General features: G+C 65.0%; 1 protein-coding gene across 5 annotated transcripts; it reads right to left on the bottom strand.

Annotated features, from left to right (window-relative positions):
* Positions 1-1,911: 1,911 nt before the first annotated feature.
* On the bottom strand, positions 1,912-13,949 carry LOC107546994 (dual specificity protein kinase CLK2-like). Of its 5 annotated transcripts, XM_029056116.2 has the most exons (20): positions 13,806-13,946; positions 12,295-12,448; positions 11,966-12,173; positions 11,787-11,874; positions 11,552-11,618; positions 11,069-11,185; positions 10,814-10,980; positions 10,540-10,634; positions 10,105-10,234; positions 9,910-9,992; positions 9,734-9,813; positions 9,330-9,420; positions 6,778-6,861; positions 3,906-4,028; positions 3,689-3,815; positions 3,409-3,537; positions 3,140-3,299; positions 2,884-2,985; positions 2,434-2,551; positions 1,912-2,239 (listed from the first exon to the last, which is right to left on the bottom strand). In XM_029056116.2, exons 2-20 carry the CDS (start codon positions 12,444-12,446, stop codon positions 2,114-2,116), a joined length of 2,247 nt encoding a protein of 748 aa, XP_028911949.1. In that variant the 5' UTR covers positions 12,447-12,448; positions 13,806-13,946; the 3' UTR covers positions 1,912-2,113. The 5 variants fall into 5 exon arrangements, with proteins under 5 accessions (XP_028911949.1, XP_028911947.1, XP_028911948.1 ...); XM_029056112.2 differs by lacking the exons at positions 1,912-2,239; positions 2,434-2,551; positions 2,884-2,985; ... (3 more) ...; positions 3,906-4,028; positions 6,778-6,861 and adding an exon at positions 8,709-9,221 and having other exon boundaries at positions 13,806-13,949; XM_029056113.2 differs by lacking the exons at positions 1,912-2,239; positions 2,434-2,551; positions 2,884-2,985; ... (3 more) ...; positions 3,906-4,028; positions 6,778-6,861 and adding an exon at positions 8,709-9,221 and having other exon boundaries at positions 11,787-11,871; positions 13,806-13,949.
* Positions 13,950-19,043: the final 5,094 nt, after the last annotated feature.

Here is a 19,043-nt window from a genome sequence, read left to right as displayed (position 1 = left end):
CGGGCCCGGGGGCGGCCCGGGGGGCGGGGGGGGCTTCGGCTGGTGGGGGGGAGGGGGCCCGGGGGTCGCCGCCTCTGTCGCCTCTGTCGCCGCTGTCGCCGTCCCGCCGGCGCCGCTGTCCGAGCTGTGGGCTGCAGCCGGGCCGGGGAGGGGGAGGGGACACCGGGGAGGGGGTGGGGGGAGGGGGAGGGGGCGGCGCCGCGCGGTGCAGGCTGGGAGTTGTAGTTCGACCCCGGAGGCCGGGACCGGCCCCCTCCCCCCGGCTGGGCGGTGGCGCCTCTTCATCCGGCCGTTCATCCATTCGGTAGTAGTTATTGAGCGCTTACTATATTAAAAAAAAAAATGTTGCTATTTGTTAAGCGCTTACTAGGTGCGGAGCACTGTCCTAAGCGCTGGGGGAGATGATGGTAATAATAATGTTGGTATTTGTTAAGCGCTTACTAGGTGCGGAGCACTGTCCTAAGCGCTGGGGGAGATGATGATAATAATAATGTTGGTATTTGTTAAGCGCTTACTAGGCGCGGAGCCCTGTTCTAAGCAGGTTGGCCCACGTGGGGCTCTCGGTCTTCATCCCCATTTTACAGATGAGGTCACTGAGGCCCAGAGCAGTGAAGCGACTTGCCCCCAGCACCCAGGTGGCAAGTGGCAGAGCCGGCATTCGAACTCGCGACCTCCGACTCCCAAGCCCGGGTTCCTTCCGCCGAGCCACGCGGCTTCCCTAGAGGGTCATCCGGCGGCCCCACGTGAGGCTCCCGGTCTTCGTCCCCATTTTACAGATGAGGTCACTGCGGCACTGAGGAGTTAAGTGACTCGCCCACAGTCACCCGGCTGACAAGCGGCAGAGCCGGGATTCGAACCCATGACCTCCGGCTCCCGAGCCGGGGCTCTCGCCACTGAGCCGCGCTGCTTCCCTGAGGGGGAGGCGGCGCAGTGGTTGGGTCGAAGTGCTTGGGCAGAGCACTGTACTAAGCGCTTGGAATGGACAGTTCGGCAAGGGATGGAGACCATCCCCGCCCATCGACGGGCTCGCGGTCCAATCCGTCCATCCATTCATTCGCGCCTACTGCCTGGGGGCCTACTGTGCGCACAACCCTGTCCTAAGCGCTTGGAAGATACGGTTCATCCAAAAAAAGGCCCAATCCCCACCCCACAACGAGCTGACAGTCATTCACACGTTCATTCGCTCCTACGGATGGAGGGCCTACGCGTGCAGAGCACTGGGCTAAGCGCTTGGCAAGTCCATTTCGGCCACAGACACAATTCCCTAACCGCCAACGGGCTCACCATCAGTTCTGCTCCGACTGAGCGCCTACAGTGCGCAGAGCGCTGAGCTGAGCACTTGGAAAGTGCAATCCGGCCACAGATAGACACGATCCCTAACCGACAACTGGCTATTGATTGAGCGCCTACTGCACGCAGCCCGCTGTCCTAAGCGGTCGGAAAGTACAAGTCATCAAAAGTAAGACACTGTCCTCACCCGACAACGGGCTCGCGGTCATGCATTTCATTGACTCCTATCGGCTGAGCGCCCACCGCACGCAGAACGCTGCGCTAAGCGCTTGGAAAGTACGATTCGGCCCCAGATAGACACGGGCGCTGCCCGACGAGGGGCTCGCGGTCATTCACTCATTCGCTCCTAGTGATTGAGCGCCTACTGTGTGGAGAGGGCTGGACCGCGCGCGCTCGGGGGAGGACAGCACGACAATAAACAGCCACCCTGCCCACCCACCGCGACCTGCCAGTCCAGAGGGAGAGGAGGACGTTAAGAGAGAAATAAATAAATGGCAGATGTGGACGTGAAGGCCACTGCCCTCCTCCAGCCCCGCCCCGCGCCACCCCCTCCCCCCAATTCCCCGCCGCGGCCCCCCGTGACCCTTCCCTCCCCCTGTCCATCGAGGCGGCTTCCCCCTCTAATCCAGTCGTGTTTCCTTTATTTAAATAACCGCAGATTCTGGCTTGGCACGGGGGAAGGGGCTGGGGTGGGGGGGCGTGATGGGGGAGGGGTCGGTCTGGGGGAGGCCGGAGCTCTCGCCCCTCCCCGGGGCCGGCGGGCGAGAGGCGGCGGCGGCGGCTGTGCCGGGGCCGGGTGCGGGGGTGGGTGGGTGCCCGGGGGTCAGGGTCCCCGGAAGGCGGCGGAGGCGGCGGCGGTGCGCACGGCGGGGTTGGCGAAGACGCCGGCGGCGAACTCCTCCTGGGCCTTCTGGAAGCTGGCTCCCGTGCGCCGGTACAGCGAGTGGATCTGCCCGAGGGACGGGTCACGGGGACGTGGCGGGGAGGGGGCCGTTACACGCCGCCCCGGCTTGGCCCAGCCCCCGAGCCGCCGGCCCGCTGACGCCCAGCGCGTCCACGCCCGTGACCCCGAGTCCCCGCCCTTTGGGCGGCGCGACGCCCAGCGTGGACCATGCCCGCCGGGAACCGGAGCCCCCGCCTCACCCGTTTGAGCAGGACGATGCCCAGCACGGCGATGCCCGTGAACAGCAGGGCCACCAGCAGCATCAGCACGGCCACGGCCGGGTTCGTCTTCAGCACCATCAGCGCCGAGATCCAGCCGCTGCGGCGGGGGGCCGGGAAAGGAGAGGGGACGGAGGGGGTGGGGGGAGAAGGAGAAAGCGGGGGGGGGGGGAAGGAGAGAGGATGGAGGGAAGGGGGAAAAGGGGAGACAGGACAGAAGGTGCCAAGGAGAGGGGACCAAGGGGAACGGGGAGGGGGACGGATGGGCCGAAGACAACCCGAGGGTCAGACGGGGAGATGACCAGAGAGGAAGACGGGGGCCGGGGCCCAAACCGGCCCCGACACGGTCACTGCTCTTTGGGCGCTCTTTTTCCCTCTTCCCCGCCGCCCCCCCCCGGGCTGGCTTCCCTGCCCCCACTCCCGGCCCCTCACCTGAAGCCCCAGCCGGGGATGCCGATGGCCTGGAGCACGTACACCACGTCCTGAACGAAGAAAATGAAGAAGAAAACGAAGAAATTGAAGGAACTGTCACTCCTGCAAGGGGAGAGAGAGAGAGAGAGAGAGAGAGAGAGCGGGGAAGGAAGTGGGGCAGGGGGAACAGACGGGGGAGGGCGGGGGCGGATTAGGGACCCGGAAGCCCGACTCCGTTGCCCGCCCCCCGCCCCGCCGGCCGGTTCCCCCGGCCCACCTGAAGGCCTTGTACATGGGCCGGTACCAGCAGACGAAGGAGCAGGGGGTGAAGATGAGGGCCCAGAGGAGGGCCAGACCGAAGTCCGCGCCCCTCTCCGTGCTCACGCAGAACCAGGCCAAGGAGGCCACGAAGTTCAGGAGGAGGGAAGCGGCGCTGCCTGGCGGGAGGGGAAGCCGGGGCGGGCGTCAGGGCGGGCGGCTCGGCCCAGCCCCGGCGCCCCCGGGTCCCTCCCTCCGTCCCCTTCCCCGGCCGCGCCCCCGACCTACACAGCCAGAGGTAGTACATAGTGGTCACTATGCGCTGGAACTCCTGGGGGATCTCCATGGGAATATCTTGGAAGAAGCAGGGCTGCACGGGACAGAAGGCGGGCAGCGGGGGCCAGTTGTTCTGTCGGGCTGAAACGGCGAGGGGACGAGGGGTCAGGGGGGTCGGGGAAGCGGGCCCCCCCAGTCGCGGCGAACCAGGGAAGACCGACGGATCCGTCCCCTCGCCGGACGGACGGTTATTACGACGGTTACTGTCGCGGCGCCCCGGGCCCGGACTCACGGGGTGAGGCTCCCCCCAAGGCCTCGGCGTGGCGCAGCTCCTGCTCGCGCCGGTCCAGCTCCTCGGCCTTGCGGTTCAGCTCCTCCTGCTGCCTCAGCAGGTCCGCCGTGGCCGCCGCCGCCGCCTGCTGCCGGGGGGTGGGGGGGAAGGCGGCGTGAGGGGGAGGCGGGAGACTCGGGGGACCCCCGGGGAGGCCCCGCCCGCCTCCCGCCGGTACCTGGGTGCCGTAGGATCCATAGTTCTTGGGGTCCGTGGGGCTGGGCCGGCGGGGGGCCTGAGGGGCCGCGGCGGGGGGCGGTTTGGCCGGCGCCGGGGGTGCAGACGGGAGTGGCTGGGCCTGCTGGGGCGAGAGGCGGGGGGTTGAGGCGGCTCCCCCAACGCCATCTGCCTCAAGTTGCCTCCATCGGTGGTATTTTCCGAGCGCTTACCGGGCGTAAGCAGCGCGGGTGAGAAGCCGCGTGGCCTAGCGGGGAGAGCCCGGGGCCTGGGAGTCGGAAGGACCCGCGTCCTCACCCCGGCTCCGCCCGCTTGTCTGCGTCGGGACCCTGGGCAGGTCGCCTAACTTCCCTGCGCCTCGGTGCCCTCATCCGTACAGTGGGAATTGAGACGGTGAGCCGCCCGAGAGCCGCGGGCTGGATCCAACCTTGGTGTTATCCCTGACTCTCCTCTGTCGTTCCACCCACGGATTCAATCTATCATTAAATCCCGTCGGTTCAACCTTGACCACTTTGCTAAAATCCGCCCTTTCCTCTCCATCCGAACGACAATACCGTCACTCATCCCGTCCCGCCTGGACGACTCCATCGGCCTCCTCGCTGACCTCCCAAGCCTCCCGCCTCTCCCCGCTCCCGTCCATACGTCACTCGGCTGCCCCGATCGCTCTTCTGTAAAAACGTTCGGGACACGTCGCCCCCACCCCCCTTCAAAAGACCCCAGGGGTTGCCCACCCACCTCCGTATCAAACCAAAACTCCTCACCGCTAAGCCGTCCATCCCCCGGCCCCCTCCTCCCTCACCTCCCTCCTCTCCTTCTCCGCCCCGGCCCGCGCACTCCGCTCCTCCGGTGCCGCTCCCCTTCTCGCCGGGCCTCCATCCCGCCCGTCCCGCCGCCGACCCCCCGGCCCACGTCCCGCCTCCGGCCCCCAACGTCCTCCCGCCTCCAACCCCGCAGACAATCCCTCTCCCCCCATTCAAAGCCTTACCGAAGGCCCGCCTCCTCCAAGAGGCCTTCCCAAACTAAGCCCCGCTTTTCCTCATCTCCCACTCCCTTCCGCATCCCCCGGACCCGCTCCCTTTACTCTTCCCCCCGTCCCAGCCCCCACCGCTTATGTCCCTATCTGACATTTTATTTATCTGCATTGATTTCTGCCTCCTCCGCCCTAGAGTGTAACTTGTACTAGGCAGGGACTGTCACCGTGTGAGAAGCAGCGTGGCTCGGTGGAAAGAGCCCGGGCTCGGGAGTCGGAGGTCAGGGGTTCCGATCCCGGCTCCGCCGCCTGTCAGCTGGGTGACTTTGGGCGAGTCACTTCACTTCTCTGGGCCTCAGTTACCTCATCTGTAAAATGGGGATGAAGACCGTGAGCCTCCCGTGGGACAACCTGATGACCCTGGATCTCCCCCAGCGCTTAGAACAGTGCTTTGCTCAGTACGCGTTCCAAAAAAAAAAAAAAAAGTATTATTAAGAATTCCCGTCTCATGATTATTACCAAGAAATAACACACACACGCACACACTCTGTACTAAGCGCTTAGGACAGTACAATATAACTGAGTTGGTGGGCACGATCCCTCGATGCAGCACTCGGGGAGGCCCGGACCCTCCCCACCGGCCTCCACGAGATACCCCCCCCGTCCTCCCCTCGACCCCGGGAGCCCCCTCCCCCGTGAGAAGCAGCGCGGCTCAGTGCCAAGAGCCCGGGCTTGGGAGTCAGAGGGCGTGGGTTCCAATCCCGCCTCCGCCCCTTGCCAGCTGGGTGACTTTGGGCCAGTCACTCCCCTTCTCTGTGCCTCAGTGACCTCATCTGCCAAATGGGGATTAACTGTGAGCCTCACCTGATGATCCCCAGCTCTTCGAACAGTGCTCTGGCACATCGTAAGCGCTTAACCAAGACCAACATTATTATTATTATTCTCCGCGCCTCGGTTCCCTCATCTGCAGAATTTAGAAGCGGCGTGGCTCAGTGGAAAGAGCCCGGGCTTGGGAGTCCGAGGTCACGGGTTCGAATCCCGGCTCTGCCCCTTGTCAGTTGGGTGACTGTGGACGAGTCACTTCCCTTCTCTGGGTCTCAGTTCCCTCATCTGGAAAATGGGGATGAAGACCGGGAGCCTCCCGTGGGACCACCTGATGACCCCCGTATCTCCCCCAGCGCTTAGAACCGTGCTCTGCACATAGGAAGCGCTTAACAAAATGCCAACAAGATGGGGACGAAGCCTGTGAGCCTCCCGCGGGACCACCTGATGACCCTGTCTAACCCCCAGCGCTTAGCACAGTGCTCTGCACATCCTGGGCGCTTAACCGGGCCCCACATTATAATTATCCTCCGCGCCTCGGTTCCCTCATCTGCAAAATGGGGATGATGACGGTGATGCTCAAAGGGGGGAGGGGACAACTTGATGCCCTTGTGTAAAATGGGGATGAAAACTGTGAGCCACACGGGGAACAACCTGATTCCCCTGTGTCTCCCCCAGCGCTTAGAGCAGTGCTCGGCACATAGGAAGACGCAGAGAAGCAGCGTGGCGCAGTGGAAAGAGCATGGGCTTTGGCGTCGGGGCTCATGAGTTCGAATCCCAGCTCGGCCACTTGTCAGCTGGGTGACCGTGGGCAAGTCACTTCACTTCTCTGGGCCTCAGTTCCCTCATCTGTAAAATGGGGATGAAGACTGTGAGCCCCACGTGGGACCACCTGATTCCCCTGGGTCTCCCCCAGCGCTTAGAACGGTGCTCTGCACATAGTAAGCGCTTCCCAAATACCAACATTATTAGGAAGCGCTTACCAAATACCAACATCATTATTATGACCCCAGCGCTTAGAGGAGTGCTCAGCACAGAGTAAGGACTTAACGAACAGCGGGGTGAGGATGATGATGATTACCTCGTGGCCGTCGAAGGGGTTGTAGACGTCCAGCGTGGCATACTGGGGGGGAGGGGGCGGCCGGTGCTGGGTCACCGCCGGGTCCTGGGGGGGGGAGGGGACAAAATGGGGAGGGGGTCACGTGCCCACCCCCCCCCTTTCCCCAGCCTCGGGCCGTCCAGGGGTCAAAGGTCGCCCCCCACCCCCCTCCCGTTGGGTCTGCCGTCCTCCCCCCAACGCTCAGCACAGCGCCAGGGGCTCGAGGCACTGGACCGGAGGGGTTGGCTGGGGGTCAGAGGTCAGAGGTCGGGAGGGGTCAGGGTACCTGGAAGGGGTTGTCGAGGTCCGGGGGCTCGGCGAAGGGGTTCCCGCCGTCCCCTCCCTGGGCCATGGCGGCTCCGACGCCCCTCCCCGCACGCGGCGGGGGGAGGGGGGGGGGGGGGGGGGGGGGGGGGGGGGGGGGGCCCGACCCGCGCCCGCTGATTGGCCGAGCCGACCGGAAGGGTCGCGGGGATCCCCGCAGCGGCGGCCCACCGCGCCTGCGCCGGGCCGCCCACGTGACCGCCCCCCCCCCGCGCGCGGCATGCCGGGAGTTGTAGTCCCCGGCGGCTGACAGGACTCGGCCCCTTTCGCTCCGTAGTATTTCCTGAGCGCTTACGACTACTCCTTTGTGAAGCGCTTAATAATGTTAATGTTGGTATTTGTTAAGCGCTTACTCGGTGCCGAGCCCTGTTCTAAGCGTCATCAGGTGGTCCCACGGGAGGCTCCCAGTCTTCATCCCCATTGGACAGATGAGGGAACTGAGGCCCAGAGAAGTGAAGTGACTCGCCCACGGTCACCCAGCTGACAAGTGGCAGAGCTGGGATTCGAACTCTGTGCAGAGCACTGTTCTAAGCGCTGGGGGAGACACAGGGTCATCAGGTGGGCCCCCGTGAGGCTCACGGTTAATCCCCATTTTACAGATGTGGTAACTGAGGCCAAGGGAAGTGACTTCATAATAATAATGTTGGTGTCTGTTAAGCGCTTACTCTGCGCAGAGCACTGTTCTAAGCGCTGGGGGAGACACAGGGCCATCAGGTGGGCCCCCGTGAGGCTCACGGTTAATCCCCATTTTACAGATGTGGTAACTGAGGCCAAGGGAAGTGACTTCATAATAATAATGTTGGTGTCTGTTAAGCGCTTACTCTGCGCAGAGCACTGTTCTAAGCGCTGGGGGAGACACAGGGCCATCAGGTGGGCCCCCGTGAGGCTCACGGTTAATCCCCATTTTACAGATGTGGTAACCGAGGCCAAGGGAAGTGACAATAATTAGAATGATGTTGGTATTTAAGTGCTTACTCTGTGCAGAGCACTGTTTTAAACGCTGGGGGAGACACAGGGTCATCAGGTGGTCCCCCGTGGGGCTCCCGGTCTTCATCCCCATTATACAGATGAGGCCACCGAGGCCCAGAGAAGTGAAGTGACTTGCCCGCTGTCACACAGCTGACAGGTGGCAGAGCCGGAATTTGAACCCGTGACTTCTGGCTCCCCAGCCCGGGCTCCTTCCACTGAGCCGTGCTGTTTCTCTGCACGGAGCACTGTACTAAGCGCTCAGAATAATAATATTGGTCTTGGTTAAGCGCTTACTCTGTGCAGAGCACCGTTCTAAGCCCTGGGGGAGATACAGGGTCATCGGGTTGTCCCACGTGAGGCTCCCAGTTTTCATCCCCACTTGACAGATGAGGTCACTGAGGCCCAGAGAAGTGAAGTGACTCGCCCACGGTCACCCAGCTGACAAGTGGCAGAGCCGGGATTCGAACCCGTGACCCCCGACTCCCAAGCCCGGGCTCTTTCCCCTGAGCCGCGCGGCTTCTCTAATGGACGCGCGGCTTCTCTAATGGACGACGGGGCCCACCTCGGCCTCTCCCACCGCCCCCCCCCCCCCCCGGGGGTGAGGACAGGAGGCGGGGCCGTCCCCTGAATACACATATCATATTTATTCTCACAGAGACTGTACAAAATGTCTTATAAAACACGAGCTTCCGGGGCGGCCGTCGGGGCCGGGGTCTGTACACGGCCCCGGGGAGCGAAGGGCGGCCGCCGCCGGGGTATTTACATTATGTCACATATTCACAGGTGTCCGGGGGGCGCGCTCCCCAGTGTGTGTGTGAGTGTGTGTGTGTGTGTGTGTATATATATATATATATTTTTTTTTTAAAAAAAGAAAAAGCACCAAGGTCCCAGTCCGTTTCCCCAGGGTCCATCCGGGGTTGTGGGGTGGGCCGGGGGCGGCCCGAGCGTCACCGGCTGATGTCCCGGGTGGCGTCCCAGAGCGGGGGGCTGGGCGGCGGGGCGCGCGGGCGGGCGAAGAAGGGGTGCTGCAGGGCCTCGCCCAGGGCCAGCCGCTTGGCCGGCTCGTACTCCAACATGCCCTCGATGAGGTCGAAGAGCTGGTGGTGTTCCTCGGCCTCGGACGTCAGGTAGCGCTGTGGGGGAGGGGGCGCCTCGGGGGGTCAGCCCGCCCGGGGTGAGGGGAGGTGGGGGGAGCGCCATCCCGCCCCCCGGGGCCCCCGCCCCCGGCCCGGCCCACTCACGCGGAGCGGTTTGCAGTTCTCCCGGACGTAGCGTCCGGCCGACGTGTTCTCGTCCCAGTCCAGCCGGCCCCGGTAAAAATATTTCTGCTTCCTGGAGCGGGGAGGCATCGGCGGGGGTGGGGGGGGAGGGGTGAGGGAGGGTCTGGGGGGACCGGAGCGACCGGAGGAGAGGGGTCGGGGGGACGCCGGTACTAGTTCCGCTGGGAAAATCCGTCCCGGGCGTCCGTCGAGGCCGGAGTCCCGGAAAAGTGCGGCGCGGGGGCGGCACCCGCGCGGACCCCCGGAGCCCCGGACGTGGGACGTGCGCCCCGCTCCCCCAGGGAGCGGCCAGGAGAGAGCGGGAGAGACGGGCGGGCGGGAAGGGGCACGAGAGGGAGGCGTCCCCGCCCGGCCCCCCACCTCACCTCGTCTTTCGGATCATGCGGGAGGGGATGGGCCCCAGTATCCGTTCCATCATGGCCAGGTGTTCCCGGTTATCGTGGGTCTGGGGGACGAAGCCGGGGGCGGTCAGCCGGCACTCGAGCCGTAAGGACCGCCTGCCCCGGGGACCTCCCCCCCCCCCGCCGCCCCGGCCTCGGACCTGAAAGAGGGTGAAGCCCACGTAGTATTCGAACACGATGCAGCCGATGCTCCAGACGTCGCACGGCTGCGTCCAGCCCAGCTCTGCGGGGTGGCGGAAGAGGAGACGGCCGTCGGTACCCGGCGGGCCGGGTCCCCCCACCCCCGTACGCCCCGGCCACCCCCCCCCCGCCCCGGGGTCCCCCCAGCCCCTCACCTAGGATGACCTCGGGGGCCCGGTAGTGGCGGGTCGACACTATCGTGCTGTGGTGCTCGTGGTCAAAGGTGGCGCTGCCGAAGTCCACCACCCGCACGGCCGTGCACTTCACGCTGCGCTCGTCCCGCTTCTGCCGGGCGGGCGGCCGTCAGCTCGCGGCCCCGGGGCGGGGGGGACGGACGGACCGACGCGGGGCGAGCAGGCGCCGGGGGCGGAGGTGGGGTGCGAGGGCGCGCGAGGGGCCAACCGGGAAGGGGGGAGGAGGGCCGCCGCTCGGCCGGCGGGAACGGCCGCGGAAGGCCCCGCGGCGGACGGCGCGGCGTCGGTTCCCGGGGTCCCGCCCGGCGGACCCGGGGGCGGGGGCCGGGCCCGGCGGAGACGGACGGGCCGAGAGGTCGGCGGGGAGGAAGGCCCCGGCCCCCCACCGGCGCCCACCTTCTCTAAGTTGTACGTGAGCTCGTAGTCCGAATTGACGAACAGGATGTTCTCCGGCTTCAGGTCCGTGTGCGTCAGCTTGTTGTCGTGAAGGACTGCGGGGAGGCGGGGGCCGGCCGTCAGGGAGAGGCGGTGTCCGTCCGCCCCGCCGGCTCCCCTCCTCCTCCGCGGCCGCCGCCGCCCCTCGACGGACCCCAAGGAGGCCGGGCGCGCGCCCTCGCCCGCGCTCCGGGGCCCCGTCGTCCTCCCCCGGCCCCGGGGCCCCCCGACTCACACTTGACGGCCCGGCAGAGCTGGTAGGCCATGTCGCGCACGTGCTGGATGGGGTAGGGCACGTAGTTGTTGTCCTTGAGGAAGTCGAAGGTGCTCAGGCCCAGCAGCTCGAAGGAGATGCACATGTGGCCGTGGTAGTCGAACCAGTCGAACATCTGGACGCAGAGGCTGGCGGGGGACGGGCCGGGGAGGCCTCTCAGTCCCGCGCCCGCCTCCCCGGAGACCCCCGCCCCCCCGGCCCCGGCGGTCGCCTCACTTCTTGTTGTCCGGGTCCTTCTCGTTGATCTTCTCCAGGACGTTGATCTCCAGCCGGGCGGCCTCCTTGTACTTCTCCACGTTCTTGATGATCTTTAAGGCCACGCGGGCCCCGCCCCTGGGGGACAAAAGGGGGGGGGGGCGGGGGGGTGAGCGGGGAAAGAGCCCCCCGCGGACCCCCTCCCCTCGGGTCCCGGTCCCCCCTCCGGACCTCCATCTCCGACCTCTGGATGCTCGATAACCTCCCCGCGCCCCGACTCACGGCACCTGCCTACCTACCTAACCTTAGATTACATTATTTATTACTTATTCGTTCCTCTCGACGCCCGTCTCCCCCTTCGAGTCTATCGGCTCGTTAGGGGCGGGGACCGCGTCCGCCGATCCCACCGCGTCGTCCTCTCCCGAGCGTTCCCCACGGCCCCCGGCCACGTAGCGAGCGCTCCGGCGCCGGGACGGGTCGATGGCGGGCGGCGCCGGGCCCTACCTGCGGTGGTCCAGGCACTGCACCACCCGGCCGAACGTCCCCTCTCCCAGGGTGCTGACGATCTCATCTGCGGAGGGGCAGAGGCGGGGGGCACGGCGCGTCGGGCGGGGGCCGGCGACCGGGGGCCGATCCCGGGAGTCGGGGAGCCACCCTGACCCCGGGCCCCCTCCACCCACCCCCGTCTCCGGCAGGGAGGGGGAAGCGGGACGGTGGGCGGCGGGGGAACGGTCCGTACATCGGTCCTGGAGCCAGTCGCCGATGTGATAGACGAGGTGGCCCTCGGCGTCGTCCTCCACGCTCTTGGCCCTCCGGCTGCTGCGCTGCTGGCGGGGCGGGGGGGGGGGGGGGGGAGGGACGGCGTCAGGCCGCGGGCCGCGGGCCCCCGGCCCCCCCGGCCCCGCCCCCGGGACTGACCGTGGAGGAGCGGCTGAAGGTGCGGCTGCGCCGCTGGTGGCGTCGGTGTTTCCTGCGGCTGCCGCGGTAGCTGTCGTAGGAGCGACGGCAGTCGGGGAGGCAGTAGGGCTGGCCGCGGTCCCGGCTCGAGTCCCGGCCCCGGTAGCCGCCGCCGCCGCCGCAGTAGCGCCGCGCGTAGGGCCGCTGGTCGGGCGAGCGGTCCCCGTAGCTGCCCGGGACGGACGGGGGGGACGGGGGGAAGGGGCCGTGAGCCGGGTCCCGGGCCGCCCCCCGCGCCGCCCCGCCCCGCCCGCCGCCCGGGAGGGGGAGGGTCGCCCGGCGGGGGTCACCTCCGCGAGCGGACGTGGTAGCTGTCCTCCCGCCGGGGCCGGCGCGTGCGGTCGCTGCTGCTGCGGGACCACGACCGGCTCCTCCGCCGCTTGTGTTTTCGCCCGCGGTAGCTGCCCCGCTCCGACGACCGGTAGCGGCGGGGGGGGGGCATCGGGGGGGGGGGGGCACGGGAGGGCGGGCGCCAGGATGAGCCGGGACCCCCGGCCCCCCACCCCCGGCCGCTCCCCAGACCCCAAATCCCCCGATCCGATCGTTCGGATTCGTTGAGCACAGCCGGCGGGCAGGACGCTGGACCGAGCGCTCGGGAGAGGACGGCACGATAACCGGACACCCTCCCTGCCCACCGGGAGCCGACAGTCTAGAGCGGGGGAGGCAGGCGCTAATATAAATGACGTTCGTTCACTCGCTCGTATTTATCGAGCGCTTACTGTGCGCGGAGCGCTGCGCCGAGCCCTGGGAAAGGACGATTACCGAGACGGACTCGCTCGCCCTCCTAACGACGACGGTAGTCGCGGAGCGCTCGTTGTGCAGCGGGCACCGTTCTAAGCACCGGGGTCGATACGAGTTAATCAGGTCGGACCCGATCCCCGTCCCACGGGGGACCCGCTCTCCCGGCGCCCAATGAACAGATGAGGCAACTGAGGCCCAGGGCACGATAATGATAATAATCACGGTACCTGTCCAACGCCGACTACCTACCCAGCGCCGGGGTGGATACGTCCCACACGGGAGCCTCTCGCTCTTAATCACCCCCCTTTTACAGGTGAGGTGACCGAGGCCCGGGGAAGCGAAGCGACTCGCTCAAGGTCACGGGGCAGACAGGTGGCGGGGATCGGGACCCGGATCCTTCCGCACCCCGGGCTCGGGCCACTAAGTCCCGCGTGGACCCCGCTCGGGGACGGGGGGCGACGAGGGCCCGGGGGGTGTCGGGGAGGACGCCTAGCCCGGCGGGCCCAGGCCCGGTCCGAGCCGCATCTCCTGCGCACCCCTTCCCTGGGACCCCCCTCGTCGTGGGCGGGGGACGTGTCGGTGGCTGTACGGTCCTCTCCGGAGCGCTGGGTACAGCGTTCTGCGCAGGGTAAGCACTCCGACTGACGGGCCCCTTCGAGCTCTTCCTCCACCCCGCGACCCCCGGTCCTGCCGGCCCCCCGTGCTGGCCGCCCCCCTGCAGACCTCGGTCCCCCGGAGGCCTCCTCTGGGACCTCGATCCCCCCAGCCCCCCCTCCGCAGCCCCCTCCTCTTACCCCTCGCCCCCCCCCCACCTCCCGCAGGACCCCCGCCCGCCCCCTCCCCCTATTTCCCCAGCTCCCCCCAGACTCAGGACCCCCGCGGGCACTGCCCCCCGCCCCCTTCGGGCCCCTCCCCTTCTTCCCCCAGCTCCCCCCTCCCACGGGGCTCCAACCGGGACCCCCTCCCCTTATCGCCGCAGGCCCGCCCCCCCCCCCCCCCGAGGCGCGCTCCCGAGGCGGCCATCTTTCCCCGCCCCCCCGGGCGCGCCCCCCGCTCACCGTCCTGGCGGCGAGGCCCGTGCGCTTGTCCCACAGGAAATCCGTGATGGCGGCGGCGCTGCGGCCGGTGCCCGGCCTCCCCCCTCCCCTGCCCTGCCCCGGTAGTTCCGGACGGAAGGACCGACGGCCCCCTGCCTCCCCGCTCCCGCCCCCGATCTCGCTGCTTAAGCCGCCGCCGCCGCCGCCCCCGCCGCCCCGCTCCGCCGCCGCCGCCGCCGCCGCCGGGAGCGCGCACGCACGCACGCACGCACGTCACGGCCGCCCGCCGCCCTGGGCAGGCGGGGCGACTCCCGTTCGGTCGGTCCCGCGCGGCGGGGACGCGCACGTCGCCCGACGTCGGCCCCCGCGCGCGCGGGTGGGGGGCGCGCACGTCGCCCGCCGTGCCGCCGGCCCCTCGCGGGGGCGCGCACGTCCTAGGGGGCGGGGCCGAGCGTGGGCCGCCGCCATCCATTCAGGCAGCCCCATCCCCTCAGCGCCCTCGAGGTGCGAAGCCCTGGGCTGAGCGCTTCGCAGAGGACGGAGGCAACACAACGCAGGCTCTCCCCCCCACGCGGGACCGAGGATGGCAAGCCATTCGTTCGGCGCCAAGCACTGTGCCAAGCGCTGGGGTGGAGAGGACCCAAGGGCGCCGCACCCCCCCGGGGCTCACAGTCTCCAGCCCCCTTTTACAGATGGGGAAACTGAGGCCCGGGGAAGGGACTAATAATAATAATAATGTTGGTATTTGTTAAGCGCTTACTATGTGCCCAGCACTGTTCTAAGCGCCGGGGTAATAATGTTGGTATTTGTTAAGCGCTTACTAGGTGCAGAGCCCCGTTCTAAGCGCCGGGGTAGACACAGGGGAATCGGGTGGTCCCGCGTGGGGCTCCCAGTCTTCATCCCCATTTGACGGATGAGGTCACCGAGGCCCAGAGAAGTGAAGTGACTCGCCCCCAGTCCCACAGCTGACAGGTGGCAGAGCCGGGATTCGAACTCATGAGCTCTGACTCCCAAGCCCGGGCTCTTTCCACTGAGCCACGCTGCTTCCCGGGGGAATCAGGTTGTCCCACGTGGGGCTCACGGTCTTCATCCCCCTTTGACAGACGAGGTAACTGAGGCCCCGAGAAGTGAAGTGACTTGCCCAAAGTCACCCGGCTGACAAGTGGCCGAGCTGGGATTCGAACCCACGACCTCGGACTCCAAAGCCCATGCTCTCTCCACCGAGCCACGCTCCTCCTCCACACACACGAAACGCATTAAATCTATCCATGCATAAATAGCAATCGATGGACGGGCTTGATGGAGCGCTCGCTCTGTGCAGGGCACTGGACTAAGCGCTTGGGAGAGGACTGGGAGCTCATCACTGGGCAGGGGTTGTCTCTGTTGCCCAGTCGTATATTCCGAGCGCTTAGTCCAGTGCTCTGCACAGAGTGAGCGCTCAGTGAAGACTGTTGAATGAACGACAACACAACGGAATTGGCAAACACATTCCCTGCCCATAAGGGGTTTGCGGGCTAGAGGCACTGTGGACGTAATAGATCTATTAGGAAATATTAACAGATCTATTAACAATCCCCACCACATAATAATGTTGGTATCTGTTAAGCGCTTACTCTGTGCAGAGCACTGTTCTAAGCGCCGGGGGAGATCCGGGCTCATCGGGTCGTCCCACGGGAGGCTCACGGTCTTCATCCCCATTTTCCAGATGAGGTCACTGAGGCCCAGAGAAGTGAAGTGACTCGCCCACGGTCACCCGGCCGACAGGTGGCCGAGCCAGAATTCGAACCCGTGACCTCGGACTCCCAAGCCCGGGCTCTTTCCACTGAGCCACGCTGCTTCTCGTGGACCCCCACCCTTTCCTCTCCAGCCAAATTCACTCAATCGCGTTGGCTGAGCGCTTACCGTGTGCAGAGCACTGGACTGAGCGCTCGACGCTGCCCAGAACCAGCCATCCAGGCCGCTCCTCTTAGGCCATCCTCCTCGCTGAACCCCCGTCTCGTCCGCCTCACCGCCGACTCCTTGCCCACATCCTCCCTCTGGCCTGGAATTCCCTCCCCCCTCGCCCGTCTCCTCCAAGAGGCCTTCCCCCACTGAGCCCTCATTCCCCCTAATAATAATAAAAATGGTGTTTGTTAGGCGCTTACTCTGCGGCGGGCACTGGACTGAGCGCCGGGGTGGATCCTAGCAAATCGGTTTGGGCGAAGTCCCTGTCCCCCCTGGGGCTCAGAGTCTCCATCCCCATTTTACGGATGAGGTAACCGAGGCACAGAGCAGTGAAGCGACTTGCCCAGGTCACACAGCAGACGAGTGGCGGCGTTGGGATTAGAACCCGTGACCTTCTGACCTTCTGAGAAGCAGCGTGGCGCAGTGGAAAGAGCACGGGCTTTGGAGTCAGGGCTCATGAGTTCGAATCCCAGCTCTGCCACTTGTCGGCTGTGTGACCGTGGGCAAGTCACTTAAGTTCTCTGTGCCTCAGTTCCCTCATCTGTAAAATGGGGATTAAGACTGTGAGCCCCACGTGGGACAACCTGATTCCCCTGTGTTTACCCCAGCGCTTAGAACGGTGCTCTGCACATAGTAAGCGCTTAACAAATACCAACATCATTATTATTATTATTATTATTCTGACGCCAATCCTGTGCTCTAGCCACCAGGCCGACTCCCCTTTCTGCACGGCCTGTACATTTGGATCTGTTCCCATGAAGTACTTGATACCCCACCCTCAGCCCCACAGCATTTGTCCCCCCCGTGGGACAACCCGATCACCTTGCATCCTCCCCAGCGCTTAGAAGAGTGCTTTGCACACAGTAAGCGCTTAACAAATGCCATCGTCATCATTATTATTTACGTCCGCAACTGTAATTTATTTTCATGTCTGTCACCCCATCTAGCCTCCTCGGGGAGTCTAGCTAGCTCGTAGCATCGTTATAGTTTTACCGCGCCCTCCCGGGTGCTCGGTACGCGGTAAGCGCTCGGTAAATACGATCGATCCATCGGACCGTCTCGGAGGAGATGTGACTTTAATAAGGCTTTGAAGGTGGGGAGAGTAATGGTGTGGCGGATGTGAGGCAGCAGGGAGTTCCAGGCCTGAGGGAGGACGTGGGCGAGAGGTCGGTCGCGAGAGTGACGAGAAGGTTGGCATTAGGGGAGCGAAGGATGCGGGCTGGGTTGGAGGAGGAGCGAGGCGAGGTAAGAAGAAAGAAGAGAGTTGTTGGAGCGAGCGGGGAAACGTGGACGTGAACGCTCCTGTGGAAAAAAGATCCGGGCAGCGGGGCGAAGATCGGACGCTGGAGGCAGGGAAGTCAGAACCAAGTTCCGTTTTGGACGTGTTTAATTTGAGGTGTCGAGGCAGAGTCAGGACGGGGCACCATAAATCCTCGGGTCAGCGTAGCGGCGGTCCGGACGGAGGGGAGAGGGCGGATTTTAGCCACGCGACGAAGGTAGAACCGACAAGATTCGGAAACAGATTGACTGCGTGGGCCGGATGAGAGGGAAGAGTCCAGGATAACGCCGAGGCTCCGGGCTGTGAGACGGGGAGGAGGGTGGTGCTGGCGGCGGGGACCGGGTTTGGGGAGGAGGAGGAGTTCTGTTTTGGACACATTTAGTTTGAGGCGTCAGCGGGACATCCATGTAGAGGCTTCTTCGAGGGAGGAGGAAACGCGAGACTGCGGGGAAGGAGAGAGGTCAGGGCTGGAGATGGAGATTTGGGAATCACCCCCGTAGAAGGGGGCGGTGGAAGCGTGGAAGCGAATGTACGTGGAGAATACTTATCCTTGGCTCCATCCCGGCTCAAATGCTTCCATCCTCTCCAGCCAACCTCCTCCCTGTGCCTCCTTCTCGCCTCTTCTGCTGCCACCTTCCCCTCCGGTCACGTAATCATAATCAGCGCGGTACGCGGTGCCCGGCACTCTACTAAGCGCCGGGGTGGATACAAGCAAACGGAGACGGCCGCGGTCCCCGTCCCCCGTGGGGCTCGCGGTCTCGATCCCCATTTGGCCGACGAGGTAACTGAGGCGCGGAGAAGTGACGAGACTCGCCCCAGGTCAGACTTGGCCCAGTCGGGATTAGAACCCACGACCTTCGGATTCCCGGCCCCGGGGGGCTGTAGGCAGCGTGCCAGGCTGCTTCACGGGGGACAGAGCCGGCTCTCTTTATCTTCAAAGTTTCCTAAAACGATTAGCCGCGAGCCCGTCAACGGGCAGGGATCGTCTCTATCTGTTGCCGAATTGTCCATTCCAAGCGCTTAGTACAGCGCTCTGCACATAGTGAGCGCTCAGTGAAGACTACTGATTGAATAAAACCCCACTTTGCCAGGGAGACCTTTCCCAATTTCTTTCTAAATCTCCCCAGTTTACACCACCCCCCCCAACTGCTACTTCCCTCCAGACCGTAAACGCATTGAAGGAACGCCTCTATCAACCCTGTTATATCGTACTCTTTGAAGCGCTCACTACAGTGCTCTGCACACAGTGAGCGCTCAATCAAGCGTATGTATTGAGTGCTCATGGAGTATATATTGAGCGCTGATGGAGAAGCGGCATGGCCTAATGGACAGAGCCCGGGCCTGGGAGTCAGAAGGACCTGGGATCTAATCCCGGCTCAGCCGCGTGACCTTGGGCGAGTCACTTCACTTCTCCGGGCCTCAGTTCCTTCATCTGTAAAATGGGGATTAAGACCGTGAGCCCCATGTGAGACAGGGACTGTGTCCAACCTAATAATGGTAACCGTTAAGTGCTTGCTGTGTGGCAGGCGCTGTTCTAAGCACTGGGGTAGCTACTAGATAATCGGGTCGGACAGAGTCGCTGTCCCACGTGGGGCTCACGGTCTCATTCCCCGTTTTACAGATGAGGGAACTGAGGCCCAGAGAAGTGAAGCGACTCACCCAAGGTCACAGAGCAGACAAGCGGCGGAGCGGGGATTATTCATTCACTCATTCAATAGTATTTATTGAGCGCTTACTAGGTGCCGAGCACCGGACTAAGCGCTTGGAACGGACAATTGGAACCCAAGATGCCCGGACCCGGGCTCCGTCCACTAGGCCGCACTGCTTTCCCTGCTGCCCAGCCCTTCCCAGGACCCGGGGGGATGAGGGGCGGGTGGGGAAGGGGATTATCCTCGTGGATGCCCCCGCCCCCCCAGGAAGGAGAGAGATGAGTCTGGCAGAGATCGACTGATTTATTGGTCAGGACGAGGCGAGGTTCAGGTCGGGGGGAACGGGAAGATTCGAGGGTCTCGGTCGTCCCGCGCCCCCCGTCACTCCT

This window comes from Ornithorhynchus anatinus, chromosome X5, assembly GCF_004115215.2.
Source record: "Ornithorhynchus anatinus isolate Pmale09 chromosome X5, mOrnAna1.pri.v4, whole genome shotgun sequence".
Lineage (NCBI taxonomy): Eukaryota > Metazoa > Chordata > Mammalia > Monotremata > Ornithorhynchidae > Ornithorhynchus > Ornithorhynchus anatinus.
The sequence above is the reverse complement of the archived record's forward strand: the minus strand, read 5'-3'. Positions and strand labels throughout refer to the sequence as shown.

Coding starts and splice junctions, on each gene's coding strand:
- LOC107546994 (XM_029056116.2), bottom strand. CDS start 12,446: ATGCCCCCCCCCCGCCGCTACCGGTCGTCGGAGCGGGGCAGCTACCGC. Junction 9,993..10,104: donor GGCCCCCGAGGTCATCCTAG/GTGAGGGGCTGG, acceptor GCCACCCCGCAG/AGCTGGGCTGGACGCAGCCG. Junction 4,029..6,777: donor ACCCCTTCGACGGCCACGAG/GTAATCATCATC, acceptor CTCTCGCCCCAG/CAGGCCCAGCCACTCCCGTC.